The sequence below is a fragment of the Podarcis filfolensis genome, assembly GCF_964270895.1.
Source record: "Podarcis filfolensis genome assembly, chromosome: 8".
Classification (NCBI taxonomy): Eukaryota; Metazoa; Chordata; class Lepidosauria; order Squamata; family Lacertidae; genus Podarcis; species Podarcis filfolensis.
The window spans coordinates 24853366-24878700 of record NC_139611.1 but is presented as its reverse complement, the minus strand read 5'-3'; the positions used below and the strand labels follow the sequence as shown (position 1 = coordinate 24878700).

Below are 25335 nucleotides of genomic sequence, written 5' to 3'. Positions count from 1 at the left end.
TTTATGATTACTCGTTAGCCCCTTGACACAAATCTCCACATAAAAGATGGCATAAGATTTGGGGAGCAGGGGAAGACAGCACATGGTATATACAATACGTGACTATTTTGTGATAAAATGCACTATTATTTTAAATTGAAGTTAGAAGAGAAAAACAGAACACTTTTTTAAAAAATGAACACACGTGCACCAGGAAGAGATTTGAACTATCCGTCCCTACCATTTAAACATGACGACACTAATCAAGGGTCTAGCTTTGAAAAACAGGCAAAAAGATCTGCAGCTGGTTCATATTAGGACAGCCAGGATATTGACTGGAGCTTGTCCCTTTGGCTGTATTACCCCACTATGATAACTTCAATGGCTCCCAGTTCATTTTTTGGAAACCACAGAGGATGCTGCTTTGGACTGATGAACAATTGCTCAAACATTGGGCAAACGATTCCTGCATTGCAGGGAGTTGCACCAGCTGATCCTCGTTGTTCCCTTCCATCCCTACAATTCTATGACTCGAAGTGATCCACAAGTGCTCTCAGGAATTCAGTGAAAGAGTCTGAAGCTAGGACCTCTTGCATCCAAGTGCTCGAACTTCTGAAAAAAGTGCAGCAACTTCAGAGGTGTTCAGAGGTGTTCCAAGCTCAGCGGCTGTGCAGGAAGTGAGCCACCTCGTTGCTCGGAGGCTGGAGACCGTGTCAGGATGATAACCACCCTCCTCCATGCTCTGGTTGTATTGTCAATGTGGCTGGTGTCTCCCCTGTCAGGAAAATGGTGGGCGTCATCTTACGTACAGTGGACGCTCGGGTTGCAAACGTGATCCGTGCGGGATGCATGTTCGTAACCCGCAGTGTTCGCAACCTGCGTCTGCGCACTCGTGGGTTGCAATTTAGTGCTTCTGCGCCTGCACGACCGCTGAAACCCAGAACCTGTCCCAGTACTTCCGGGTTTTGGCGCAGGGCGCTGTGGGTTAAACCACAGAGCCTAAGACTTGCCGATCGGAAGGTCGGCGGTTCGAATCCCCGCAATGGGGTGAGCTCCCGTTGCTCGGTCCCTGCTCCTGCCAACCTAGCAGTTCAAAAGCACAAAGTGCAAGTAGATAAATAGGTACCGCTCCAGCGGGAAGGTAAATGGCGTTTCCGTGTGCTGCTCTGGTTCGCCAGAAGCGGCTTAGTCATGCTGGCCACATGACCCGGAAGCTGTACACCAGCTCCCTCGGCCAATAAAGCGAGATGAGCACCGCAACCCCAGAGTCGGCCATGACTGGACCTAATGGTCAGGGGTCCCTTTACCTTTACCTTTAACCACAAAAAACACAACCTGAAGTGTCTGTAACCCGAGGTATGATTGTAGAAGCAAATAGAGGCTACAATGTTTGCAGCTTAGGCAGGAAGCTTACACATGGAGAGACAAAGTTACAGGATGGAGTTTAAATGCTTCTATTTTGGAGGGGAGGGTGTCTGTGTACGTTTGTTCTGCATTGTTAACATTTGCTGGCAACTTTCCCCCAAGGATTATTGTGTAGCCGGGCCATCGCCACCCCGCAGCAAACAGGCACACATAGCTGCAAACAGAGTGCCAACCTCCCACATTTCGAAGCGGGGCTTTCCCCCCCCTGACCCAAAGAAGCAGTTAAGCATCTTTAAATGTCCAATTAAAATGGTTATTATGATCATTACAGCCGCATCTAGAGGCCCCAAGCCAAAATCAGGGAACGGCTGCACGGTGACAGCGCAGGCTAAGAAGAAAACAACTCTTTGTACTACTGATCAGAGGCTGGAGAGGAGCCACGTAAGGAAGTGGCCGAGAGGCAATTAAAACCTTCCCTTGGAATGGAAGGAGGCTGAGGGGTGGAATTTGCAGAATCTTCCAGATGAAAGGTTGGGGAGCTTTTTGCAACCTGAAGGTTCCTTCCCTGGGGGGGGGGGGTGTGCTCCATGCCCAAAGCAATAAGAGCTAGAGGCAAAAGTGGGTGAGTAATAGATGCAATTCTTACCTCGTTTGCAAAGATCAGGCAAGTGAGGGGCATTATCACAGTTAAAGGACACAGCTAGAAAGATATAGGGGGTTGCATTCACCACCTGCTGCAACCTAAGTTTCTAAAGTCCTGTTAAAGAGCCAGCAAAAAATACCAAAGCAAGCAAATTAGTGTGCCTATTGCTTTGGTCTTCAGCACCACAAAACACTCCTTCCTTTCACCAGGAAGAGCCAAGACAGGAACAGACCAGGACTCTGTCTGAGATGCTCCTAAGACGACAAATCAAAAGAAGTAGTTCCAATGCAACCATTCTCTCCTTCACTGGAGGTTTTTAAGCAGAGGTTGGGTGCTTTATTTTAAATTCCCGCATGGCAGGGGGTTGGACTTCCAACTCTACAATTCCGTGAGCCAATCCAGCTCCCCTACGTTACATTTCTGACATGTTAGCTTCACTCTGCAGTGGAACGGAACCGGTGCTGGGGAAGATGGGACTATTCTTATGTCCAAGGTGGAGGGAGAAGAAAAGTCCTCACAGTGGCCGTGAAGCCATGAAAACCCAGATACTACCTTCAACCCAACCTTCTCAGGTTGAGAAGGGTGGAGCAATCAACAATTAGGGTCCCACCTGCAGGAAGTCTTCAAGCAAAGGTGTGAAGTTAGCAGCCCTTTCCTGATTGTGACCCTCAGCAACTGCTGTTCAGAGGCTTACCTGTGGCAGGTAACCTTCCTTCCCTGAGTTCTACACCATATACGGAGGCAGAATTCTTTTTAGAAAACATATATTGAAGTCATAAAATCATAAAAGTTGGAAGGTACCCCTCCAAGAGTCATCTACTTAGGTAAAGGTAAGGTAAAGGACCCCTGGATGGTTAAGTCCAGTCAAAGGCGACTATGGGGTTGTGGCGCTCATCTCGCTTTTCAGGCCAAGGGAGCCGGTGTTTGTCCACAGATAGCTTTCCAGGTCATGTGACCAGCATGACTCAACCACTTCTGGCACAACAGGACACCGTGACAGAAACCAGAGCACATGGAAACGCCATTTACCTTCCCAACGCAGTGGTACCTATTTATCTACTTTTGAACTGCTAGGTTGGCAGGAAATGGGACAGGGCAATGGGAGCTCATCCCGTCACGGGGATTTGAACCGCCAGCCTTCTGATCGGCAAGCCCAAGAGGCTCAGTGAACTCCTGACATGATGGCAGATGTCACCTTCCACAGGTGAAGCATACAGAAACAAAAGAGCTTCAACATTGTGGTAAAGGAAAGAGCCACGAAGCGGAATGCCCTCAATCATTTTCCTAAAAATATTATTAAGGAAGGGAGGAGACATCTCAATTTGGGTCCCTACTCCAGGCCTGCAACATTTTGTCAGAGTTCCCACTTGTACAAATGCATTGCCTCTGAACAGGAGGTTAAGCCTTCCTACAATCATACCTATCTCTGAAAGGGTTGGAGTTGCAGTCCCTACTCTGTACTGTCATCTGCCTTTGTTTACATTCAACAACCATAAGGGAGCTGTTTCATGAATGTGTGTTCTCCATATTAAAGGTAGCTCAGATCTAGGCTTAAGAAGGTACATTCCAAACGCGGGGGGGGGGGGGGGGGAGTCAATCAAATCATTGACAGAACTATTCTCTGGATCTTGTGCTTGGCAAGGAAACACAACATGTCAAAGAGGCAGCTGGCATGAAAGGCATCTTTTCCTGTATTCCTCCCCCCTCCCCCACCACTCCTCGCTTGGAGAGCAAATTAAATTTTCGCTCTCTGTTATGAGGCTTCCCAACTGCTGATGACCTTACATGATGGGAGCACTTAGGCACTGAAAACACACACACACTAACTGCAGTGAGTTATTGCAACATCCTGCACAGGGCCCATTGTCCTATTGTCAGAGCCACTCTGAAGGCTACTCTCACTTTCTTAACCATAGCAACGTAACACCTGGATTGTGTTTTGCAAAGCAGTTGGGGCCATACTTCACCCCCACCCTAACAAGCCTAACAAGGAGCTGGAGACAGGTGAAGATCGTAGTAGCAGTAGTAGTAGTAGTAATAGCAGCAGCAACACTCTGAACTTAACTCTTCATTCAAAGAACCAAAACAGCCTAGTGAGCACAGCAACTCTTGGGATGCTTGTCCCAATGCGGCACTTGCAAGGACTGAAGGTCCCTGCCTTGCCACCACTTTCTAAGGCTCCTCCCTTGTTCCCTTCCCCATCATCCTAAGGCTCCTTCATCTTGCCTCTTTTTGCTCTACCCTCTCCACTTCTCTGTGTTCCAGGAGACCAGGGAGAAGGGAAGCAGCTCGCAGCAGGAGGCAGAGGCTCCCTAGATTCTTCAGCAGCCTTCCTTCTCTTGGTCTCTTGTCTCTCCTCCTCTCCAGCCTCTGAACCAGGACTGCTCTCTGCCCCTTCTTCTTCCTGCTCACTAAACCCTGTTGCCTCCTCTGCTTCCAACACCTCCTTCTCCCAGTCTGTTCCCTCTTCTCCCTCTGACCACCCATCATCATCCCAATACCACTCCCTGGGCTCTGAGCCTTCTTCCCTTGGGGTTCCCCAGTTGGTGCCTCCAACCAATCCTCTGCATCCAGCCAGCCCATGACACTCTTTCAGACTCATCCAAAAGCAGGTTCAACCACATTCACAAAGGTGTCGTATACCAGACTGGACCATGAGTCCATCTAGCTCCATTGACTGGAAGGTGTTCTCCAGGATTTCAGATGGGGCTTTCCCAGCTTGACCTAGAGATGCCAGAGTTTGAACCTGGAACCTGCTGCAGGCAAAGCACACCCTCCAGCACATAGCTATGACACTTGCAAAACTAAAGTAAGATTCCACTCCTTGAGATCCTCCTAAACAAATCTATCCCTGGAACAGGAAACAATCTTATGCTAAGTCAGACCACTGGTCTTCCTAGCTCAGTATTGTCAATAGGGACTGATAGGGCTGGAATCCTGAACAGCAATTGTTTGGGGATTGAGCCTAGCACCTTCTGCATATAACATATGCAACTAAGCTACATCAAGGTCATGATCCACAGAACCTTGCCTCCTAGCTGTAGAAACCTTTCCCAACCCAATGCCCTGGTCAGAAGACTGGACAGGTTGCTGGGGATTTGGGATGTGGCATCTACAATGAAACTATCTTCATATACAAAGTAAAGGAAGGAAAACCAGTAGATAACAGTTGCGTTGAACAATTTAGCTTTTGTCTTAATGCACCGAACTTTTAATTATATTTTGAGTGTTATTTGTGTAAAAAAGGTGACATCGATAGTTTGTGTTTAGATAGGATATATCAGAATATGCCAATTTGTTTGTCTCAAAGCAGCAAATTTTGTTAGAAAGAATTATGTATCCGTGTAGTTATTTGACATTAGTAAATACCCTCAAGGAGGGCACAAGGAGAAGGGGACGACAGAGGATGAGATGGTTGGACAGTGTTCTCGAAGCTACGAACATGAGTTTGACCAAACTGCGGGAGGCAGTGGAAGGCAGGAGTGCCTGGCGTGCTCTGGTCCATGGGGTCACGAAGAGTCGGACACGACTAAACGACTAAACAACAACACCAACCAACAACAACTAAACAACAACAACAAATACCCTCTATAAAGAGAAGGGTCATATGGCGGGATTAGCTGGACTTCAAAACTCATCCGCCATGCAGGCATTGAAGTAACATGCAAGGGGAGGGAACCGCAGCTGGCAAAGGCTGATATACGTTTTTAGCTTTTCCATAGTACCATAAAGTTGTAGAGTTGGAAGGGACCGTGTGGGCCATCTAGTCCAACCCCCTGTAATGCAGGAATCTTTTGCCCAATGTGGGACTCGAACACATGACCCCGAGATTAAGATGCTCCAGAAACTGAGCTATCCATGTTCTGAAAATTCTGCTTTCAAAGGAAGAAAAATGCTAAATGGGTTATATCCATCTGAGAACAGACTCAGTGAAATGACTGGACTTAAGTGAGTCGTGAACATGAATTCCAATGAGTCTACTCTGAGTAGGACTAAAACGGAATACAACCCACCAAATTGGTAAGAGACCATGTTCAGCAGAGGCTGAGCCATTAGGGAGGATGGGGCATTGCCCCACCAACCTCAACCAGCCCCCGCTTGCCTTGCCTTTGTACTTGCAACCCATCCCAGGAGTGGCCTTGCCGGCCAGCTACTTCCTCCTTAGTCTCAGTGTTGTCCTTGTACAGGTCAGCGAGGAGGAGGATGGGGATACAACTGGCTCTGCCTGTAATTAGCTCTGGCTCTCCCCTACTGTTGGTCTCCCTACAGTCCAGCCTACGCGTCCCAATGGGCACCAGACGTCACTGGCTGGTGTCTACCTTTTCATTAGCGCACTGAAGCCCCCCCCCCCAGTTTCTCCAGCGGCCTCCGCAGTATCAGATTTTTAGCAATGACAGCCACCACTCCAGAAGAATAGGCATTTCTCCAGGTGTTTGGAGAGAGAAGCTTCAGATCAACCAATTCATCAGGCCGTCCTATAGAAAGGTAATTGCAGGCTCGCTCTAAAACATACATCATTTGTCAGATCACCAATGTTGGGAATTTGCGACACAGTGGCAGTATCAGAAGCTCTCGTCTTGCTCCCTCCACTGTCAACACAGAAATGATGAGAACGGAATTTTAAGATGCAGAGGTACAAAGAAGCACCATGCTGTATCGATGCTGCTCTTTTGATGTGGGTTCCCCCCCCTTCTAAGTGTGCACACACCCAAATCCACAGGAGTATGCTCTGCTTCGATCCACACGGCACAACTGACAGTTGCACTAATATGCTCCTTCGTGATCATTTTGGGATAAGAGAAATTGTCTCAGCAGTGTGCTGTGGGGAAAGATTGAAGACGTTGTCCCGAACATCTGGAAGGCACCAGACTGAGGAAAGCTAAAGTCAAACATTATGGAGGATGTTGAGTGTCGATGGGGCAGGGCGGGGGGAACAGCCCTGTAAAACTTCATTCTCTCTGTCTCTGTGTCTCTCTGACATGCTCAGAAAGCAAGAAGAGCCTGCTGGATCAGGCCAGAATTGTTCAGCATCCTGTTCTTTCCCATGGGAAGTCTCAAAGCAGGACCCATGTACAGCAGCTTCCTCCCCATTTGTGACCCCCCAAAACTGGCATCACCATTCCTAGGCATCAGTGGAGGTAGAACATAGCCATTGTGGCTAGCAGCTGTTCACAGCCTCGTCCTCCATGAATTTGTCTAATCCTCTTTCAAAGCCCTCCATGGCAGCTATCACCACCGTCTTGTGGAAGTGAGTTCCACAGCCTCATCCTCTGTGAATTCTTCTAATCCTCGGTGAATTCATCTAATCATCTTTCAAAGCCATCCATGGCAGCCATCACCACCGTCTTGTGGGGGAGAGTTCCACAGTTTTCATGACACGCTGCATGAAGCACTTTCTTTCCCCTGTCCTTCATTGCTTTGGTGGGTTTTTAAATGATTTGAGGGGTGTGTGAGTGTGGGAGTTTGTGTACTGGATGACCCCCCCCCAAAAAAACCTTGAGTTCTAGCACTATGAGCAGGGGGCGGGGGAAGTCCATCCACTTTGTCTACACTGAGCATTGCAAAATGCCTAATGTGACTTCACCACACTGTAAGTTTCTGTGCTGCAAGGGGCGGTCAATGAAGGGACACGCTCAGGGTGGGAGTGGGGAAGAACCTCACACACAAATCCATACATTCTGTTTTACCTTACTAGGACCGGGCAAACTCTGTCCTGTTGAGGGCCACATTCCCCCACAATGATCTGCAGTGGGCAGTCACATTTATTTCTCTCTCCCTGGTCCTGTTCCTCTCACCCTGTGCTACTACCTCTTTCCCTCCAGCCCCATTCCCTATCTCCTCCTCCTCTCTTTCTCTGTGCCACCCACTTTCTCTTCCTGCCACCCCTCTTTCCCCCATTTTGCCCTCCACATGAAACGAGGCCAAAGGATGCATGGAAGACAGGAAAGAGCCACAGGTAGCCAACCCCTGCTTTGGTAGGAGAGGTGGGGAGTGATGTTTTCAGTGACACATCTCCAGGAGCATCTAATTGTGGCTTAAGTGCACCCCTGATGCTAATGAAGCTGCAAAATGCTAAGAGTATCCCTAAAGTATTCCAGGAGAGCAACAGCAGCTAATTTCCTCCTAACCCTTGCTTCTCTTTTACTTGCTCTCCCCTCTCTTCTCTCTCTCTCTCTCTCTCTCTCTCTCTCTCTCTCTCTCACACACACACACACACACACACACACATTCTGCTCATTTAGCATACTTTATCTCACACTTTTTATGCTGGAAGACTTGCAGCCAATGGTGCTCTGGCTGAAAGCCAGAAGCAACGGGCAAAAAGTGAAACCTACTTAGGAAAGAACCTAAAACAACCATCACAAATGTCAGCAAGAGCGTGCATATTTTCTCTCTCTCTCTCTCTCTCTCTCTCTCTCTCTCTCTCTCTCACACACACACACACACACACTATTTATGGGGCTTTATATCTTCAAAGTGCTCAGCAAACTTAGCTAATTAAGGTGTTGGCTGTTTGAAGCTGCAGGTAGTAACGGATGCTGGCAGCCGACTACCAGATTAAAGCGAACAATTGCCATGTATGCATGTTCTCTGCTGAACTGGTAAGCAAAACAGAAAAGAGAGTCATAATTAAGGCTGAAAGCATTAATTGACACAATTATCTGATTAAAAATATAGACAGGGGATATTTAAAGTTGGGGTTGGCTGCTCCACCTACTTGCCACCACGAAAGAACATTCCCAGGCTGAAAGCGCTACCGAAAGTAATTTCAGAATGACCCGTCATTCATAGATTAAGGAAACCTTCCACAGCGCAGAACCAATTTGTCTGTGACTCTGAGCTGGTTTTGGACATTAAAGTGATGTGGTGTCATGAAGACGCATGGAGGAAACTTAGCATGCCATGATCTCTGATGTCATTTTTGATGGAACCCTATGCAAAAATCACATGAGTTTATAAATACTTAGACCAAGGCCCTGCTTGGATACAATGCCTATATTTCTGATCCACATAGCTGTCAACTTTTCCCTTTTCTTGCGAGGAATCCTATTCGGAATAAGGGAATTTCCCTTAAAAAAAGGGAAATGTTGACAGCTATGCCTTGCTGTGGTGTGTGAGCTTGAACGTTCCTATGATCCTTGTGAGTGAAACTGTCGGGAGACTTGTACCAAGGCAGTAAGATCAAGGGGGAGGAGCTAGACAAAGAATGATCCAAGAAGTCCTCAACGGCAGAACAGGTGGAAGGTAACAAGCTGTATGTTACAACAGCTGTGAAGTCAGATAAAGGCTGCAGCAGATAAGCATCTACGGGTCGTCGTGATACTCATGCCATCGGAATAGAGCCTTATTGCAAAGACTGTGCGTTGGTCAGCGTGCACTGATCTACACACATAAAACAAATTCACACACAGGCGTCTTCCAAAAACCCATCCCAAACTCAAACCCAAAGTCCCGTGGCGATCAGCAAATGGTAACGGGGGCAGGACTGTGAAATCTGGAAGCCCTTAGTCATGAACCAGCACATGGGCGGTGGATACAGATTCAGTCGCTCTGACTCAAGGAATGAGGCAGTTGAGCAGCTCGGCAGCTCTTTCCATTACTGAGCAGCCCTACTTAGGATCCACTCTGCTCACCTCAAAAAGGGGGAGGGGCTAGACAAGGTGCCCTAAACATAGTCTGCCTCCCCTTTCCCCTGACTGGATTACCGCACCCAGTGGGGTCACCACCCAGACAATTGATCTTTGGAACATGGAATATACGGACTTTGTTGGACAACACAGATAACGTTCCAAATGCAAGACTCATCACTGAAAGAGAGTTGCGACACTAACATTGATATTGCAGTGCTTAAAAAAAACTCAGAGAGCAGGAGAGGGACAACTGAAGGGAGAAAAAGGAGGCTACAGATTCTTCTGGAAAGGTCTACCTGAACAAGAATGCTGAATACATGGAGTAGGCTTTGCTATTGAAAACGATCTTGTGAAGCTCTTGTCAGAAGTCCCTACTGGCATTAATGAGGGACTTTCAACCCTTCAAATAAAACTCACCAAAACCAACAGGATGTCAGCTGGATGCCATCCTATCAGAGACACCTAAGGAGGATAAAACTATCCTCCTGGGTGATTTTAATGCAAGAGTTGGGTGAGATTACGATCTGTGGCCTGGGACTATTGGGAAAGAAGGAATTGGCAACAGCAACCAGAACAGAATCTTACTTTTGACTCATGCCCAGGGCACATGAGAATTACAACTTTTAAGCAACCCAACTTGGCTGACATTGTATCCACTTATTATGCTTCTATATTAATTTTATGAGTCATTTTTTTATTATTTCGTGCAGAAATGAAGCCTTTTCCATCCCACTGGGTGTCAGAAGCAGGATCTGCATGCATACACCTAAGTGATTTCAGGGAGAAAACAAAGATTGGGTGGGGGGAGTTCTGCAATTTCTCTCCTTCCCCACTCTTTGCAAAAGGTCTGGCCTGCTCATGAGGTGCAGTAAGGCAGTCAGCTCAGGAGGCAAGCTGGGGACAGCTGAGAAGGGCTGCAAATCTGGGAACAACTTGCCCCTGAACTTGTTGCCCGCTGCTGCCACCTCCTCCTCTTCCTCTCTGGCCTCCTTTTGATTCCCCTGTCACATGCTGGGACTTCCCTGGGCCTCCTCCAATCACGTCAGGCAGTGGCGGCGGCAGCAGCAGTGTCAAGGGGCGACAGGAAGATCAGGTCATCCACAGGTCAGAGAGGGAGACGTGAGGCTAGCCTGCAATTAGTTTCTTTATTAAGGAAAAGGGGGAATACAAGGAAGCTCATAAAGGCAACACCCTGTTGGGTTTTGAGCTTGCAGTCATAGCACCAGGTGGTTTGGCTGCAAGCTCAAACCCTAACGCCCCCCCATGAAGAAGTTGCTCGAACTAGTGTACAGCCCCTCCTTTGCTCTCTAGCCAGCGTGGTGTAGTGGTTAAGAGTGGTGGACTCGTAATCTTGTGAATCAGGTTCGATTCCCTGCTCCTCCACATGCAGCTGCTGGGTGACACACTTCTCTGAAGTCTCTCAGCCTCACTCACCTCACAGAGTGTTTGTTGTGGGGGGAGGAAGGGAAAAGGAGATTGTTAGCCACTTTGAGACTCCTTCGGGTAGTGATAAAGCAGGATATCAAATCCAAATTCTTCTTCTTTCTCTTCCTCTTCTTCTTCTTCTTCTGGGCTCCACCCCTATAATCTTCTGCTATAGCAAGAAGCAGGAGCCTCTCTCTGTTCTTGCCTGGCTCATTGCTCAGCAACATGGAACATCCTTCACGTTCTGGAAGCCAGCGGGGCCCGAGAGCCTTCAGCAGAGCCTGTCCTGTTGGTGTTGCGGGAGAGATGCAGATCTGGTTCCCCTCTGTCGTCTCTGTTGGAGTCTGCATCCAAACTAGGAACCTCATCACCCTGTCCTGTGCTGGGCCACCTGCCTACGTCTGCTACTCTGTGATGCCTCATGCTTTCAGCTTCTAGTACCTCCCAGCTTGTCCCCTCCTCCGAGGTGTGGCCAGTATCCTACCACCAGGATCCAGGATCTAAGTCGTCATCTTCTGTGCCCTTCCTGGGGGCCTCTTGGGCAAGTGCCTCCCACAACTCTTCCTCATCCAACCAGACCCTGACAGGTGAAAGAGGTGAGGGTGCCATTTTCTGTTTTGCCTCAGGTGGGCAAATATCCTGGGCTAGCCCTGTTTATCAGGAGTTGGCCAGTGGCCAATTCTGACAAGTTGCCCCTTAGCAAAACACTATATTTGGGCTTCATCTCCTTCCTCACTCTATTTTGCCATCACGTTTTCCAGCACCTCTCCCCTCTTTCTTTTATGCTGTTCTTTCTTTCTTTCTTTCTTTCTCTCTCTCTCTCTCTCTCTCTCTCTCTCTCTGTCTTTCTTTAAGTTGCAAGTTGAAGATTGAAACGGATTCTTCACAAAAGCACTTCTGGGACCACACAGAAAAGGGTTTTCCTCTACTTTCCCTGCAAGTACCAGCATTAAATTGCTGACAATTTTGTGCAATACATGTTAAGCTTATCTTATAACTAAAAAGCAAAGAGGTTTCCACCACTACTGCCGGTTGGTCCTCAGACAGCAAACAAGACCTTCTGCTATTCAGATAATACAACCAAGGAATTCTATTGTTTCCACATTTTTTTCTGACTGGCTAATGCATCCAAAGGAATCTGATCTTTCCAGTCGTTCATCAAATTACCGCTTCTCACGGAGCAAACCTGATCCTTTTAAAGCAATCCTTAGAGGAAACAGAAAAACAATTTGTGTGTGTGCATTCACACACATACAAACACGTAAAGAATCATTTCCCACCCCCCCATCCCCAAAAAAACTTGTGAAATCTGATACTGAACAAAATTGCAAATAAGTTAGGTTAAAAAATAATAAATAGGAAGGAGGGGCAAACTTCCTTCTTGTTAACAGTATACAAGAGGCTTTTGTGAGTTTGTCTGCCTGCAAGTTCCTGCAATAACACCACATGATTCTGTGTCTATTCTGTCAAAACACTTTCCAATTATGCTCCCGGCAATTTGGGCTGGCACCAAGAGATGACTACAGACATACGATGGTGGCTTAAAACAGAGTCAGGCTGTTGGTCCATCTACTTCCAGGACTACAGCTCCCATCATTCCTGACCATTGACCATACAGACTGGATGCGATGAGCGCCGGAGCCCTACAGCATTGGTTCTTCTCCATCAATCTAACCTGACTGGCAGTGGCTCTTCAGAGAAAGGTCTTTCCCCCATCACCAGCTCCTTGACCCTATGTAGAAGATCTCAGGTTTATTCTCTACCACGTTTGGAAAAACCTTTGGTCCTCCAAATGTTCTTCAACTACAGCTCATAGCTGTGGTCATTGTGGCTGATGCGAGTGGTCGTTCAGCAATAACTGGGGAATCACAAGTCCTTTACCCCTGTTCTACATGCAACACAGATGTCTCCACCACCGAGTTAGACACACTCCTCTGAATTACATTTTCCAGGGTTTGATCACACACACCATGCCCTCATGCCAGGCTAGATGAGCCTGGGGTGCCCACCGAGATCAGGTGCAACAGAAGAAACACTGGCAAAATGAAGAAATAGAAATAGACTTTATTTGCATAGCCAACAGGCCATTGTGCAAAATGAAGTAAACATGCTTGCATTTGAACCTAAAACAGGCATGCGGAACCTTTTTAAGCATAAGGGCCACATTCCCCCAAAGGCAATCTTCCAGGGGCCACATCCCAGTGGTGGGCGGGGCCAGAGGCAAAAGTGGGCAGGGCAACAAATGCAAATTTTACCTTTGCACAGTAAGCTACTCACACCCCCCCTCTATCCTCTAACCAGGCAAACAAATGGTGTTATCAGAGTTCAAGGACACATGAACAAAAACACCCAAGGAGCGTGCAAAGTAGGAGTCGTGAGGGGACATAGCTGAGGAGGTGTAGCCTTGGAAAGAGTCCCAAAAGCCAGGCTGAGAGGCCTGGAAGGCTGCATGTGCTTCCAGGCCTGAGGGTATCCACCCCTGTTTTAAACAAAGAAGTTGATATGAATTACACAGGTGAAGGGTGCCAATGGAGGAGGCAGAATGCTTCAACTGATCTTTCCTGAGGGTTTTTGTTGCTGTTGTTTTTTTGACAGCGGAATGGACTACCTTGGAAGGTAGTGGGACTCTCCTTCACTGGAAATTTTTAAGCAAAAGTTGGACATTGACCTTTCAGAGTTTCTTCAGCTGTGATTCCTGCATTCCAGCTATGACTCCTGCATTCCCTCCAACTTCAAGATTCTATGATTCTAGGACAATGCAATATAAGCTGGCAAAACACCTACAATGTTTGATCCCCATCATTTTCAGAACTCTGGACAGAACATGATTGGGATTTATTTTATTTATTTCTCGAACTCTTCCCATTTGATTCTGGCTTCAAAATACAGTCAACTGCTGATATTTTGTTTGTTTTTATTCTCTGCAAATGGTGGCAGAGATTCTGTCTCTCACTTTACATAGCAGATATATTATGTATGTGCAGTTTGCTTAATTTGGGAAATAAAATTAAAATGTGCATGCGAAGAAGCAATATGGAAAAAGTGGGTGATAAAAATTACGGCTGAAACCTTCCATTGATCCAGTCAATCAGTGTGTGGCAATTAATTTTGATCCAATAGGATAAAAGCTATGGACGCCTTTCTATGTGTTTGGGGGCTCCAAGGCCAGATTAAAGTGGCTGGGGGCTCTGGTGCAATTTCCAAAATAGCACTCCCTCTCCTAGAAAGAACCTGTGAAATAATGTACCACAAAATAAGTCTTGTGCTATCTTCAAGTCTAACAAATTTATCACGATGGAACATTTATATACTGCTACAAATACTCTGAGCACTGCTGTTTCACAACTCTCAGCAGAGCACAAACAAAAACATTTTGCCAAACTTTATAACCTAAAAGAAAATACTCACTGTATGTGCAGTTCCACATTTTGAACTCACTTTACTCTTCACTGTTTTTGCCCACTTCCTGCCTCAGTCTAATCTACCTCACAAGACCATTGCGCAGATAAAATGCAAAACGGGACTTAGTGGTTGCATCCTAGGCTTCAAACTTTGGTTCCCTTAAACAGACTGAAGCACCTTTGTGCAATGAAAGGGTCGTGTTTTTTCAGCCAGCCCTCCTGCAAATTAGTGTAGTCTGTAGTCTGTAGTCCCTGGGCTGGGGAACTGTGGCACTAAAGCAGGTTTCCCTCTAATCACACGCAGCATTTCAGAAATGTGGCCAAGGTTGTCTCTACCATTGGGCAGAGTGGAGCAGCCACCTTAGGCAGCAGGACTTGTGGCAGGGTGGTGGTGGTCAAGTGAGAGCCAGAGTGATGGTCAGGTGTTGGAGGACCCAGCTGCATACACCCCATGAACTGCACCATTTAAGCTATCCTTTTAGCCTCAGGTACAGTGGAGGAAAGGGACATGGGTGGCACTGTGGTCTAAACCACAGAGCCTAGGGCAGGGGTAGGCAACCTAAGGCCCATGGGCCAGATACGGCCCAATCACCTTCTCAATCTGGCCTGCGGATGGTCCGGGAATCAGTGTGTTTTTACATGAGTAGAATGTGTCCTTTTATTTAAAATGCATCTCTGGGTTATTTATGGTGCATAGAAATTTGTTCTTTTTTCCCCCTTCAAAATATAGTCCGGCCCACCACATGATCTGAGGGACGGTGGACCACCCCATGGCTGAAAAAGGTTGCTGAACCCTGGCCTAGGGCTTGCTGATCAGAAGGTCGGCGGTTCAAATCCCTGCGACGGGGTGAGCTCCTGTTGTTCGGTCCCAGCTCCTGCCAACCTAGCAGTTTGAAAGCACATCAAAGTGCAAGTAGATCAATAGGTACCACTCCGGTGGGAAGGTAAACGGCGTTTCCGTGCGCTGCTCTGGTTTGCCAGAAGTGGCTTAGTCATGCTGGCCACATGACCCGGAAGCTCTTTGCGGACAAACGCCGGCTCCCTTGGCCTACAGAGCAAGATGAGCACGCAACCTCAGAGTTGTCCACGACTGGACCTAATGGTCAGGGGTACCTTTACCTTTACAGTGGAGGAAACTGCCCCTAACTTAAGCATTGAAGAAAAAAATCAACTGTCAGTCTTGTATGTGGAACAGGGAGGGCAGCACTATCTTGCCCTTTGCTTCAGGCTATAAAATGGCTTGGATCAGCCTTAGTGGAGGACAAGCTCAGAGGTCAAGCCTTGCCCTTTGGCAAGAACAATATTTGGGTTGACCAGCTAAAATGTGTTGACCACTGGTGGGGATTGCTGCCCTATATATTGTGATTGGTTCCAACACGATGACTTCAGAGAGGGGAAGGAGGTACCCCCCCCCCGTATGAATCTATTCCCAGAGATGCACAGTGCATTGGGAACCAGATCCTGCCACCATTTTATGGAATGCTAATTGGTTTTACATATGCACACACACAGAAAACCAACTCCAGTTATTTTGCAATAGTTCCACAGACCCCAGTTCCTGACTTGCCCACCTGTTTACAAAGCAGAGGCCTAATATTTGCTGGGCAAATCCTGACGGCGCACTAAACACATTTGATGTTAGATTAGTTTGTTTAAATGGCTAGAACTCCCTGCACGCTGGAAACAGCTAAATATTACAACTTTGATGGAACGAATCCCCTAAACGAATCTCTAAATCAATTTGCACTGACGAGCATTGGCGATGCAAGCACAGCTGATGGTAAGGAAGAGGGTGAGGGGAATGCAGCCTGCAGGCAAAGAGGGAGGGGGCCACACAAGATGCTCATACACATGTAATGTGTGCACACTGCATGCACACAGACACAGCATTGAAAACAAAGGGTGCAATGCTGAAACGAAGAGACACTCTGAAGACCTTTGGACGTCCCAAGCCAAGCCACCACTAGGTGAGACCCTACCCAACAAGGAACACAGATCCAAGCAAGGATGTACGTTGAATCTTGCTGGAAGTAGCAATGGCAAATTTTACCTAGACCAGGCATAGGCAAACTCCAGCCCTCCAGATGTTTTGGAACTACAACTCCCATCACCCCTAGCTAGCAAGGCCAGAGCTCAGGGATGATGGGAGTTGTAGTCCAACATCATCTGGAGACCCACAGGTTGAGAACCACTGGGCTAGAGGGAAGGTATGAACATAAGAAGAGCCTGCTGGATCAGTGCCAAGGTACATCTAGTCCAGCACATACTGTTCCCACAGTGCCCAACCAGGTCCTCCAATGATAATAATAATAAAAAAAATTATTTATATCCTGCCCTTCCCAGCCATAATCGCGGTGGCTCAGGGCAGCTAACATCAAAATATAAATACATTAAAACATAAAATTCAGCAATTGACTGAAATACAGCTTAAAATCAAATAAGATCAGAAGGCAACCATCAAATTATGACTATAGGGGTTGGGAACCTTAGGTACTCACCAGGCTCAGCTATTTATACGAGCTGGTGAGAGGAGTTAGAGAGGTCTCTTATATATAGGGTCTTGTAGGAGGAGAGGGGTCAGACTGGGCCCTAACCAAAGGCCTGGCGAACAGCCCAGTCTTGCAGGCCCTGCGGAAAGACGCCAAGTTCCACAGGGCCCTGGTCTCTTGCGGCAGGGCATTCCACCAGGCTGGGGCCAGGGCCGAAAAGGCCCTGGCTCTGGTTGAGGCCAGTCTAATCTCCTTGAGGCCCAGGACCTCCAAGATGCTATTGGTTACGGACTGTAGGGTCCTCCACGGGGCATACCAGGAGAGGCAGTCCCGTAGGTATGAGGGTCCTGTGGATATTTTCACCCCCTCCCATTGCAAGAATCTCCTGATTTTTTCAGAAAGGAGGGGGCGGAAACTGCTCTTCACTTCTTCTGCTCCTGCCTGACTCTGTAGGGAGTCTGAGTGTTATCTATGTAGTGATTAGATGGCTGAGTGAGAGCTGTAACACTCAGGCAATCCAGTAGCTCTTTAGTGTTTAGTTTGTAGCAGCTATTAGAAAATAAAGAAGTTATGCTTTCTTCTGTGTTCATACTCCGCTGAGTTTGGTGCGCACAACTCACAGTTGTGGGTCCAGTGCACTTAGACCTAATTTCCAGGAGTGGAAGATCTCTGGAAGTGCTCCAGTTTGCCTGAACCAGGGCAGAACCAGTTGTTGAGCCCAGTAGCTGGCATCGGCTCAAAGGTGTACTGACAGGTCCCAGGTCGTATGGGGCTTTAAAAGTTAGAACCAGCATCTTAAACCTGACCCTGTACTCCACCAGGAGCCAGTGCAGCTGATGTAGCACTGGATGAATGTGATCCCGCAGCAAGGACCCCGTAAGGAGTCTCGCTGCGGCATTCTGCACCCAATGGAGTTTCTGGGTCAGAATGAGAGACCCACAAAGCAAGACCCGAGTAAAACAGCATTCTCCCCACTTGCGATTCTGAGCAACTGACATTCAAAGGCATTACTGCTTCTGTCAGTGTTAGAACATGGTCATCATGATTAGTAGCCATAGGCAGTCCTAACCTCTTTGAATTTGTACCCTCCATTCAGACTGCAAATGGAAAAACACAGCAAGAGGAGAGTTAATCTCTGCAATAACGGTGAGGTACCAATGTATCTCCCCCTACAAATCAGATGGGAGAGCAGCATCTGCTGGAGAGAGTTCCATGCTGTGGTTATCTTTCTGGTTCAGACTGTAGACACGTGTGGTCCATTCAGCTCAGTACCGTCCATATTGATTGGCAGAGGTTCTCTGGTTGTTTCAGGAGAACCATTCCCAGCCATACTGGGAGATGCCAGGGACTGAAACTGTGACCTGCACAACAGTTGCTATGCCACTGAGAAACCTCTCTCCTAGCTTCCATCAGTTCCTCCTCCTTCATTTGGGGAGGGGGCCGAGGGAAGAGACCCCTCCGTCATGTCTGGGGAACACAAGTTTGCACTTCACCAAACATTGCATAGTCTCTCAAAGGGCCTCCCTAGGCAGAGACGTGGTGCAGCAGATGTCTCTTATGTTTCCCACACCCACAAACATGTATACAGAGTTTGCTGTTCCAGAAAAATATGTACGTTGTTTCATAAAACTGTATTGTAACAGAATGGATGGATACAATAGCACTAATTGAATGAAACACTTGCAATCACACTGTGGGTCCCCCACCCCTTTATCTACAGTGATACTTCGGGTTACAGACCCTTCAGGTTACAGACTCTGCTAACCCAGAAATAGTACCTCGGGTTAAGAACTTTGCTTCAGGATGAGAACAGAAATTGTGCTTCGGCGGTGCAAAGGTAGCAGGAGGCCCCATTAGCTAAAGTGCTACCTCAGGTTAAGAACAGTTTCAGGTTAAGAACGGACCTCCAGAACAAATTAAGTTCTTAACCTGAGGTACCACTGTACAGGGACATGTCGGGACAGGGAGATGTTTCTCTGCCAACACAATGCATAAGAAGAATTTAACCCTACCCCCTGCACAACTGCAACAAAAACCATGCTGCAGTTAGGCCAGGGTGGGGTGGGGAGAGGATTAAATTTCACCTTCTGGTGCACTGTGATAGATATTTCAAAAGGTTTTGATAACAGGAACTGAAAATCTATTTCACACAAACATAGGCTTGATTGTGCGAGCTATATATTATGAACTACTTTGTATTGCCTGTATGTTGACATAATAAACAGTTCATGGGCGGGAATAATAATAATAAATTTTATGCCTTTTAAGAAACACTTCTAAGAGTAGCACAAAACTGCCAGTTGAAGCAGGTTGCCCAGTCTTATCTAATGGTAGGACTGGTCCCAGATGATGCTGAATCACTTACTATGTAAGACACACGTTTTGGAAAGGCAAATAATACAATCAACAACAACAAAACTCTAAACCAAAAATGCACTGTAATCACACACCAGGATCTAGCTCTGCAAGTTGTAAATTAAATTCAAGCCATTCAGATGTTCACAAAGCACAATCAGCAGAAGCCAACAGGAAGTCAATCATCTCACTCATTCCCTACACAGACATGCTGCAATCCTATACTTACCTGGGAGTAAATCTCACTGAACTCAAGAGGGAGCTTCTGGGTAGTTGGTTGTATGGGGTTCTTGTGCAAATTTTACATAGACCAAGCATAGGCAAACTATGGCCCTCCAGATGTTTTGGAACTACAATTCCCATCATCCCTAGCTAACAGGACCGTTGGTCAGGGATGATGGGAATTGCAGTCTCAAAACATCTGGAGGGCCGGAGTTTGCCTATGCCTGACCTAGACCATCAGTCCAAGTGGTCCATCGCAGCATTCCCCGACATGTGGCTCGCAAAACCTGTGCAAATGGGTCCCAGGTTTTATCAGAAAACCCAAAGCATTGTTCCTTGCAATACATCATTTGCATGAGGAATGCCTTTTACAACTTTTGTCTTGTTGGCATGGTGCAATGCTGTGTTGACACTTGTCACTGAACATCAGAAAGGCTGAAGTCTTACATTAACACTTGGGAACTGCTCTCTGGCAGCTGGAAGCAGTGAAGGTCTCAGATTCAAAATTCATGCGGTAATAAATTGTTGGGTCACCATAGCAAGTAAATTTAGACTTATGGGTTGCCATGCCAAAAAGGTTGGGACTTGAGAACCCTTAATCTATCAGACCACAGTTACATGTTAAAAAACGTTGACTTCTTCATAATTTAGTGGTGCCCACTGGGAATATCCTGCTTGGGAGATATATACATTTATCATAAACTTTGGAGGGCTTCCTTTGGCTGGTCCAGGTGTGCTGCCTGAGCCAACATGTTTCCCAGCTTGGTTTTCTTCTTTTGGGAAACACCATCCCAAATGAGCTTAGCTTTCGTGTGTGAGTGCACCTTGGCTGTGGGAAGGAGAGATCACTGCACCTAGAGTCCCCCTTCCCTTCTGTATGCAAGGTGGATGCAAAGCAGAGGAGGAATTTGCAATTTCTACAGAGGTCAGGCAGTGCACAACACATACAGACCCAGGCTCACACTCTCAACCCTACTCACAGCAATCAGGCTTCATTAGTCTAGATCAGCGGTAGCCAGCATGATACCTTAAAGATGCGGTTAGATCCCAACTCTCATTAGCACCAATCAATATGGCCAGTGGTCAGTAGTCCAACATCATTGGGAGGGTACAACATTGGCCATGTTTAGATACAGGCCAGGTCTGCATGCATGAGTGACTGTGTGTGTTTAACAGAATTGTACATTTTTGCAAATGTTGGTTCAACCTCTGCACCTCACGCTACACCACTGGCAGGTTGCCACCCAAGGCTGCCATGCCTTGCACAGTCATTTGGGAGTCCACCTCACCAAATTCAGTGGATGTTACTTCTTAGGAAGGCAGACAACTGGTCCATCTATCTCAATACTGTCTCCGGATCAGAATTGAAGTGTTTCAGACTGGGGACATTTCTAGCCCTTCCTGAAGAAGCTGGAGATGTTGGGACCTGGAACCTCCTGCTCAAAGAGCAGATGTTCAGCCAGTATGGTGGGCAAATAGGCCAATTTCAGTTTCGTATTCTCTCAATCTTGAGTTCCGTTCTCCAGTCTTCCACATCTGTTTGCGATTTTAACAACAAAATGAAAAGCCACCAATGTTTCAGCACACATGCAATTTCCCCCCAATACACCATTTTTTTGCAGAGCAATTTCTCCTAATAGAATTCATTCTCACTTATATATGCATTTTTAAGCACACTTTGTGCACAATACTTGGCTGGAGATCTCAATTGCAAAATTCAGCAAAGTGCAAATTTCGGATGATGGCTCTGTTTCAAACCACACATTGTTTCAGAAAGTGAAGATTAGGCAGGCTTGCCTTGAAATGCAAACTAAATCCACATTCTCTCCCCCACCCCTCCAATCCTATCTACCAGTAAGATACAGTCCTACTGCAGAATTCTGACTGAACCTACCCAGGATCACCTTGCAAGTTGAAATTCATAATCAGTGAAGCCAGCCTGTCTGCGGCACAGAGGGCACCCACACACTTTTAAACATTCTAGCTGTTTAAATGTGGGAATGTGAGGGGTACGGACTGCAGCTGGCATAGCGGAGAGCTGAACATACCTCAACATCAGGAAAGCAGGTTAGATATATCACATTAATGAAATGGATTTAGGAGTCACAACCAGCCACTACTTCCATCGCTATTGCATAATGGGGAGGTGGGGGAGATTCCCTCCCATCCAACAAATAAGTGAAAGAGATACTAAAGGGATGATCAGGAGCCGTTCAGCTCCCATTTCCATACTCTGATGTAAAAATTAAGAGGATAAATCACTCATTGAACAGCCTGAAGAGCCCCTTGTTACATCGCAGAGCTATTCCTGTGCAATTTACAAGACACACTGCTTCAAAGTCTCCTTAAGTTTATTTCATTTCCACAAGCAAGGGGGGAGAATGCAGAAATGCGGAGCGGCTGTTTTATACCAGGGAAGTCAGACCCGCCAGAGGCACTTTCCCAGCCATTTCCTCATTATAACACACATACCTAACTGTCCGTTTGCCTTTTGCACATCTATTCTCTCTTGCACTTTTTCTTTTTTTTTTACACCATCACATATCAAGCTGCTTTCATCGCAATGCCAGGTCGCCCGGCTTCCTTAACTCTCCCTGTCCCTCCTCTCACAACCAATAAATCGGAATGACAACAACACACTTTCTGAATCAGATTCAAGATATTGACTGGAACGTGAACAGAGGGGCAAATCTGGAAACCAGAGGAAAGCAAACAGAAAACACGAACTGCTGATTTGAAATGGAGAAGGGGGGGTGGGGGGAGAGAGAAGAAAGCATTCTTAAAATTCCTACCATTTCGATAACTGCATTTCAAACTAATTACTCTCTGCCAGCAATTTAATTTGGGGGTGGGGGTGGGGGAAAGCAAAGGAAGATTCTGCTCTTAACCAGAGCCACACACACCAGAAATGCTATCATGACATCATCACTCCAACACGGTATTTGCAGGACTCCCTGTGTCTAAGCAGGTCCACTGCAAGGTTTGGAGCGGCTTTCAAAAGCACCTCACATTTGCCTTTACGGATGACCAAGGTGCAAACAAAGCAGGAGAACGTGCCTCCGAACGCCACCGAAACGCTGCTGTCACACCTCTTAAAGCACTGACATCATCGTGCATAAGCACAGGAGGAAAAGCTGCTGGACAAAGGCCATATTCTCCAAGGTGCCAGTTTTGAAGGCTGCCCATTGATCCATCTGTCCCATTGAATACAACAAGAGACAGGCAGGCAGGCAGGCAGGCAGGCAGGCAGGCAGAGAGGACAGCCTAGTGTCAAATAATTCTGTCCTGTTTCAATCCAGACACTCTACACAGCACCTCCTTCGTACAAACGCAAACCACCTCTCTTAACATTATTGCAGAAGTCTGAAGAAAGGGAAGGTGGTTCACGATAGCAGTCCACTTCATAAACAACCCTGCACCACAATTCGCCCTGCAAAGCACAGGGTCGCGTTTCTCTTGCAAAAAGATTGTTTAGCTGGATGAAATCCAAGGTGAGGATGGAAGAGGAGGAAGGGGGGTGAACAGCAACTTACCACAATACATTAGAGATGCAAACAATGAATTGCAGCCTCCCTAGAAAAGGACGGTGGTGGGGGAAACTTCAAACAGAAGTGGAATTAAAGCAAGTTTAAAGATATTGTAAGAAACCAGGGGAAAGCCAAGAATGGAGGCATTCTTCCAGGAAATAATGCACAGGAATTGGGGCAGAGGGGGGGGGGGTGATGTTGAAAAAGACCTTGAGGAATCCAAAGTTTGCACAAACACAAACCTAGTTTGCAATCCTCCACAGACTTATTGGGTAGTAAGTCTTGCTGAGCATTGGGAGGGGGGTACTGACTTCCGTGCAAGCACATGTATGCAATTGCAAAGGGGGGGGGGCGTGCAGAGAGGGCTGCATCCCTTCGCACGCTTAACTCGCCGCTGACTGCAACCGGGCTTTGCTCTGGAGTAAGCAAAGCAGAGGATCGTTCTGCTAGGCTGCAATTCTCTGCAGGCAATGTTTGGGGTGGGGGGTGGAGTTGAGAAATAAACCCCACTGCACAAAGGGGGGCGCCTGCAACCCCAACGCGCGATTGCCACCAGGACTGCCACGAACAACACTTTACTCCCGAGTCAGCCTGCATAAGACCCGGCTGAGTGTCAGCCGAGCAAAAAGAGGGGTGGGTGGGAGAGAGAGAGAGGATGTTCGGAGGTGATCAGCGACCCCCTCCCCTCCCATCCTTAAGACACATGCTCCAGATACATTAGTCCCCCCCCCCAAAAAAAAGAGACAGATACACCCACCACCTCAAAAAAGGAGCTCATTGGGAAGAGCATCCCCCCCTTCCTCAAAACGGCCCCGATCCCCGCCTGGGCACAGAGCCCCGCTTACCTTGCAGGCTGGGCTGGCTGTTCTCCATGGCGCCGCCGGCCGCGGCCATCTCCGTGGCGTTGGGGCTGCTGTTGCTGCTGCTGCCGCTGCCTCCTCCTCCTCCTCCGCCTCCTCCTCCGGCGCCGGAGCAGGCGCTGAGCTCGGCCAGTCTCCGGCTGGTGGCTGTCAGCTCGGCTCGCAAGGCGCTCACCTCCTGGCCGGCCGCCTGGAGGGCTCCGTCGATGCGCAGGGCCAGCTGCTGGTTGCCCTCCATCATGCTCAGGATTTTGGCCTGCGGGACGGACAAGGCAGGAGGCTCAGGAGCCGCGAGAGACGCCGCATCGCGCACCCCGGGCGGGCTGGCTGGTCGGCTGGCTGGCTGGGGAGCGGGCCTTTTCCCGGGGACCGGGGCACCTCCGCCCGGGCAGGCGACCTGTTGGATCCCCCTTCCTCGCCTGCAACGCGGCGCGGCCAGCGGCAGCCGCTCGCCCAGGGAAAGCAGCGGCGAGAAAGGCGGGGAGGGCACTTTAAATGGAGCCTACCATCTGGCCGCCGAGCTGGAGGGGGGAACGGCGAGGAGCGTCGGAGAGGCGCGAAGGGCGCTGGCAGGAGGCCCGGCGGCGCCTCCCTGCCTTCGCCCGCGATGCAACCGTCGGAGGAGGAGGCTGAGCCGAGCGGGAGGGAGGGAAGCGGGTCCGGCGCCTCTCGCACACGCGCCGAGGGTCCCCATAGGAGAGAGGGGGCTCCGCTGGGCACTGCCCTCCCTTTGGCTTTAGGTGATGATGATGCAAGCTGCCTTATGGGCTTTTGCACAGCATCATTAATTTTATTTTATTTTATATTTTATTTTATTATCATGCGTTAGACTGGAAGAAGTTTGCACGGGTTCCCTAAGGGTCAACTCGTCCAACCCCCAGCCATGCAGGAATCACGGCTGAAGCAGCCCTGGCAGATGGCCCCCCATGGGCGTAGCCAGGATTTATGTTGGGGGTGGCAAGGACACCCACCTGCCACCACCCTCTGTCTCGCTCTGTCTAGCAGATTCGCAATGAAATGTCTCAACCACAGTTTTAAATTTACATTTCTTTTGACACCTCAGAAAAAAAAAATCTGTTACAATCTTTCTGCTTCTAGTTAAGTCTTTTTTATTTATTTACTTGATTTAGGAGGGGGCAGCTGCCCACCCCCTGGGTAAACACCCATGATGTCCCCCAAACATCTGTTGCAGTTGTTTTTATTTATTTACTTAATTGTTTCATACAATTTATACACCTCTTGATTGTTTTTTTAAAAATAATAATAATATCAAAAGCAGTTTACAAAGGATAAAACAGTAAAGTCAGTTTACGGCCCTACTTGAAAACATACGAAAGTTGAAATATTAAAACAGATCAAAATTACTGCTGCTTTCTAAGTATCTGGGTAGGCCTGTCTGAACAGGCATGTTTTTAGTAAAGGTAAAGGGACCCCTGAC

General features: G+C 47.7%; 1 protein-coding gene across 1 annotated transcript in view; it reads right to left on the bottom strand.

Moving 5' to 3' along the window:
* Positions 1–24465, bottom strand: part of LOC310769442 (kazrin-like) — a 219015-nt gene extending 194550 nt beyond the window's left edge. Inside the window, exon 1 of the mRNA XM_083628825.1 lies at positions 23883–24465. Within this exon, the coding sequence (XP_083484951.1) occupies positions 23883–24138 (256 nt within the window). The 5' untranslated portion in view covers positions 24139–24465. The remainder of the gene's footprint in view (positions 1–23882) is intronic.
* Positions 24466–25335: the final 870 nt, after the last annotated feature.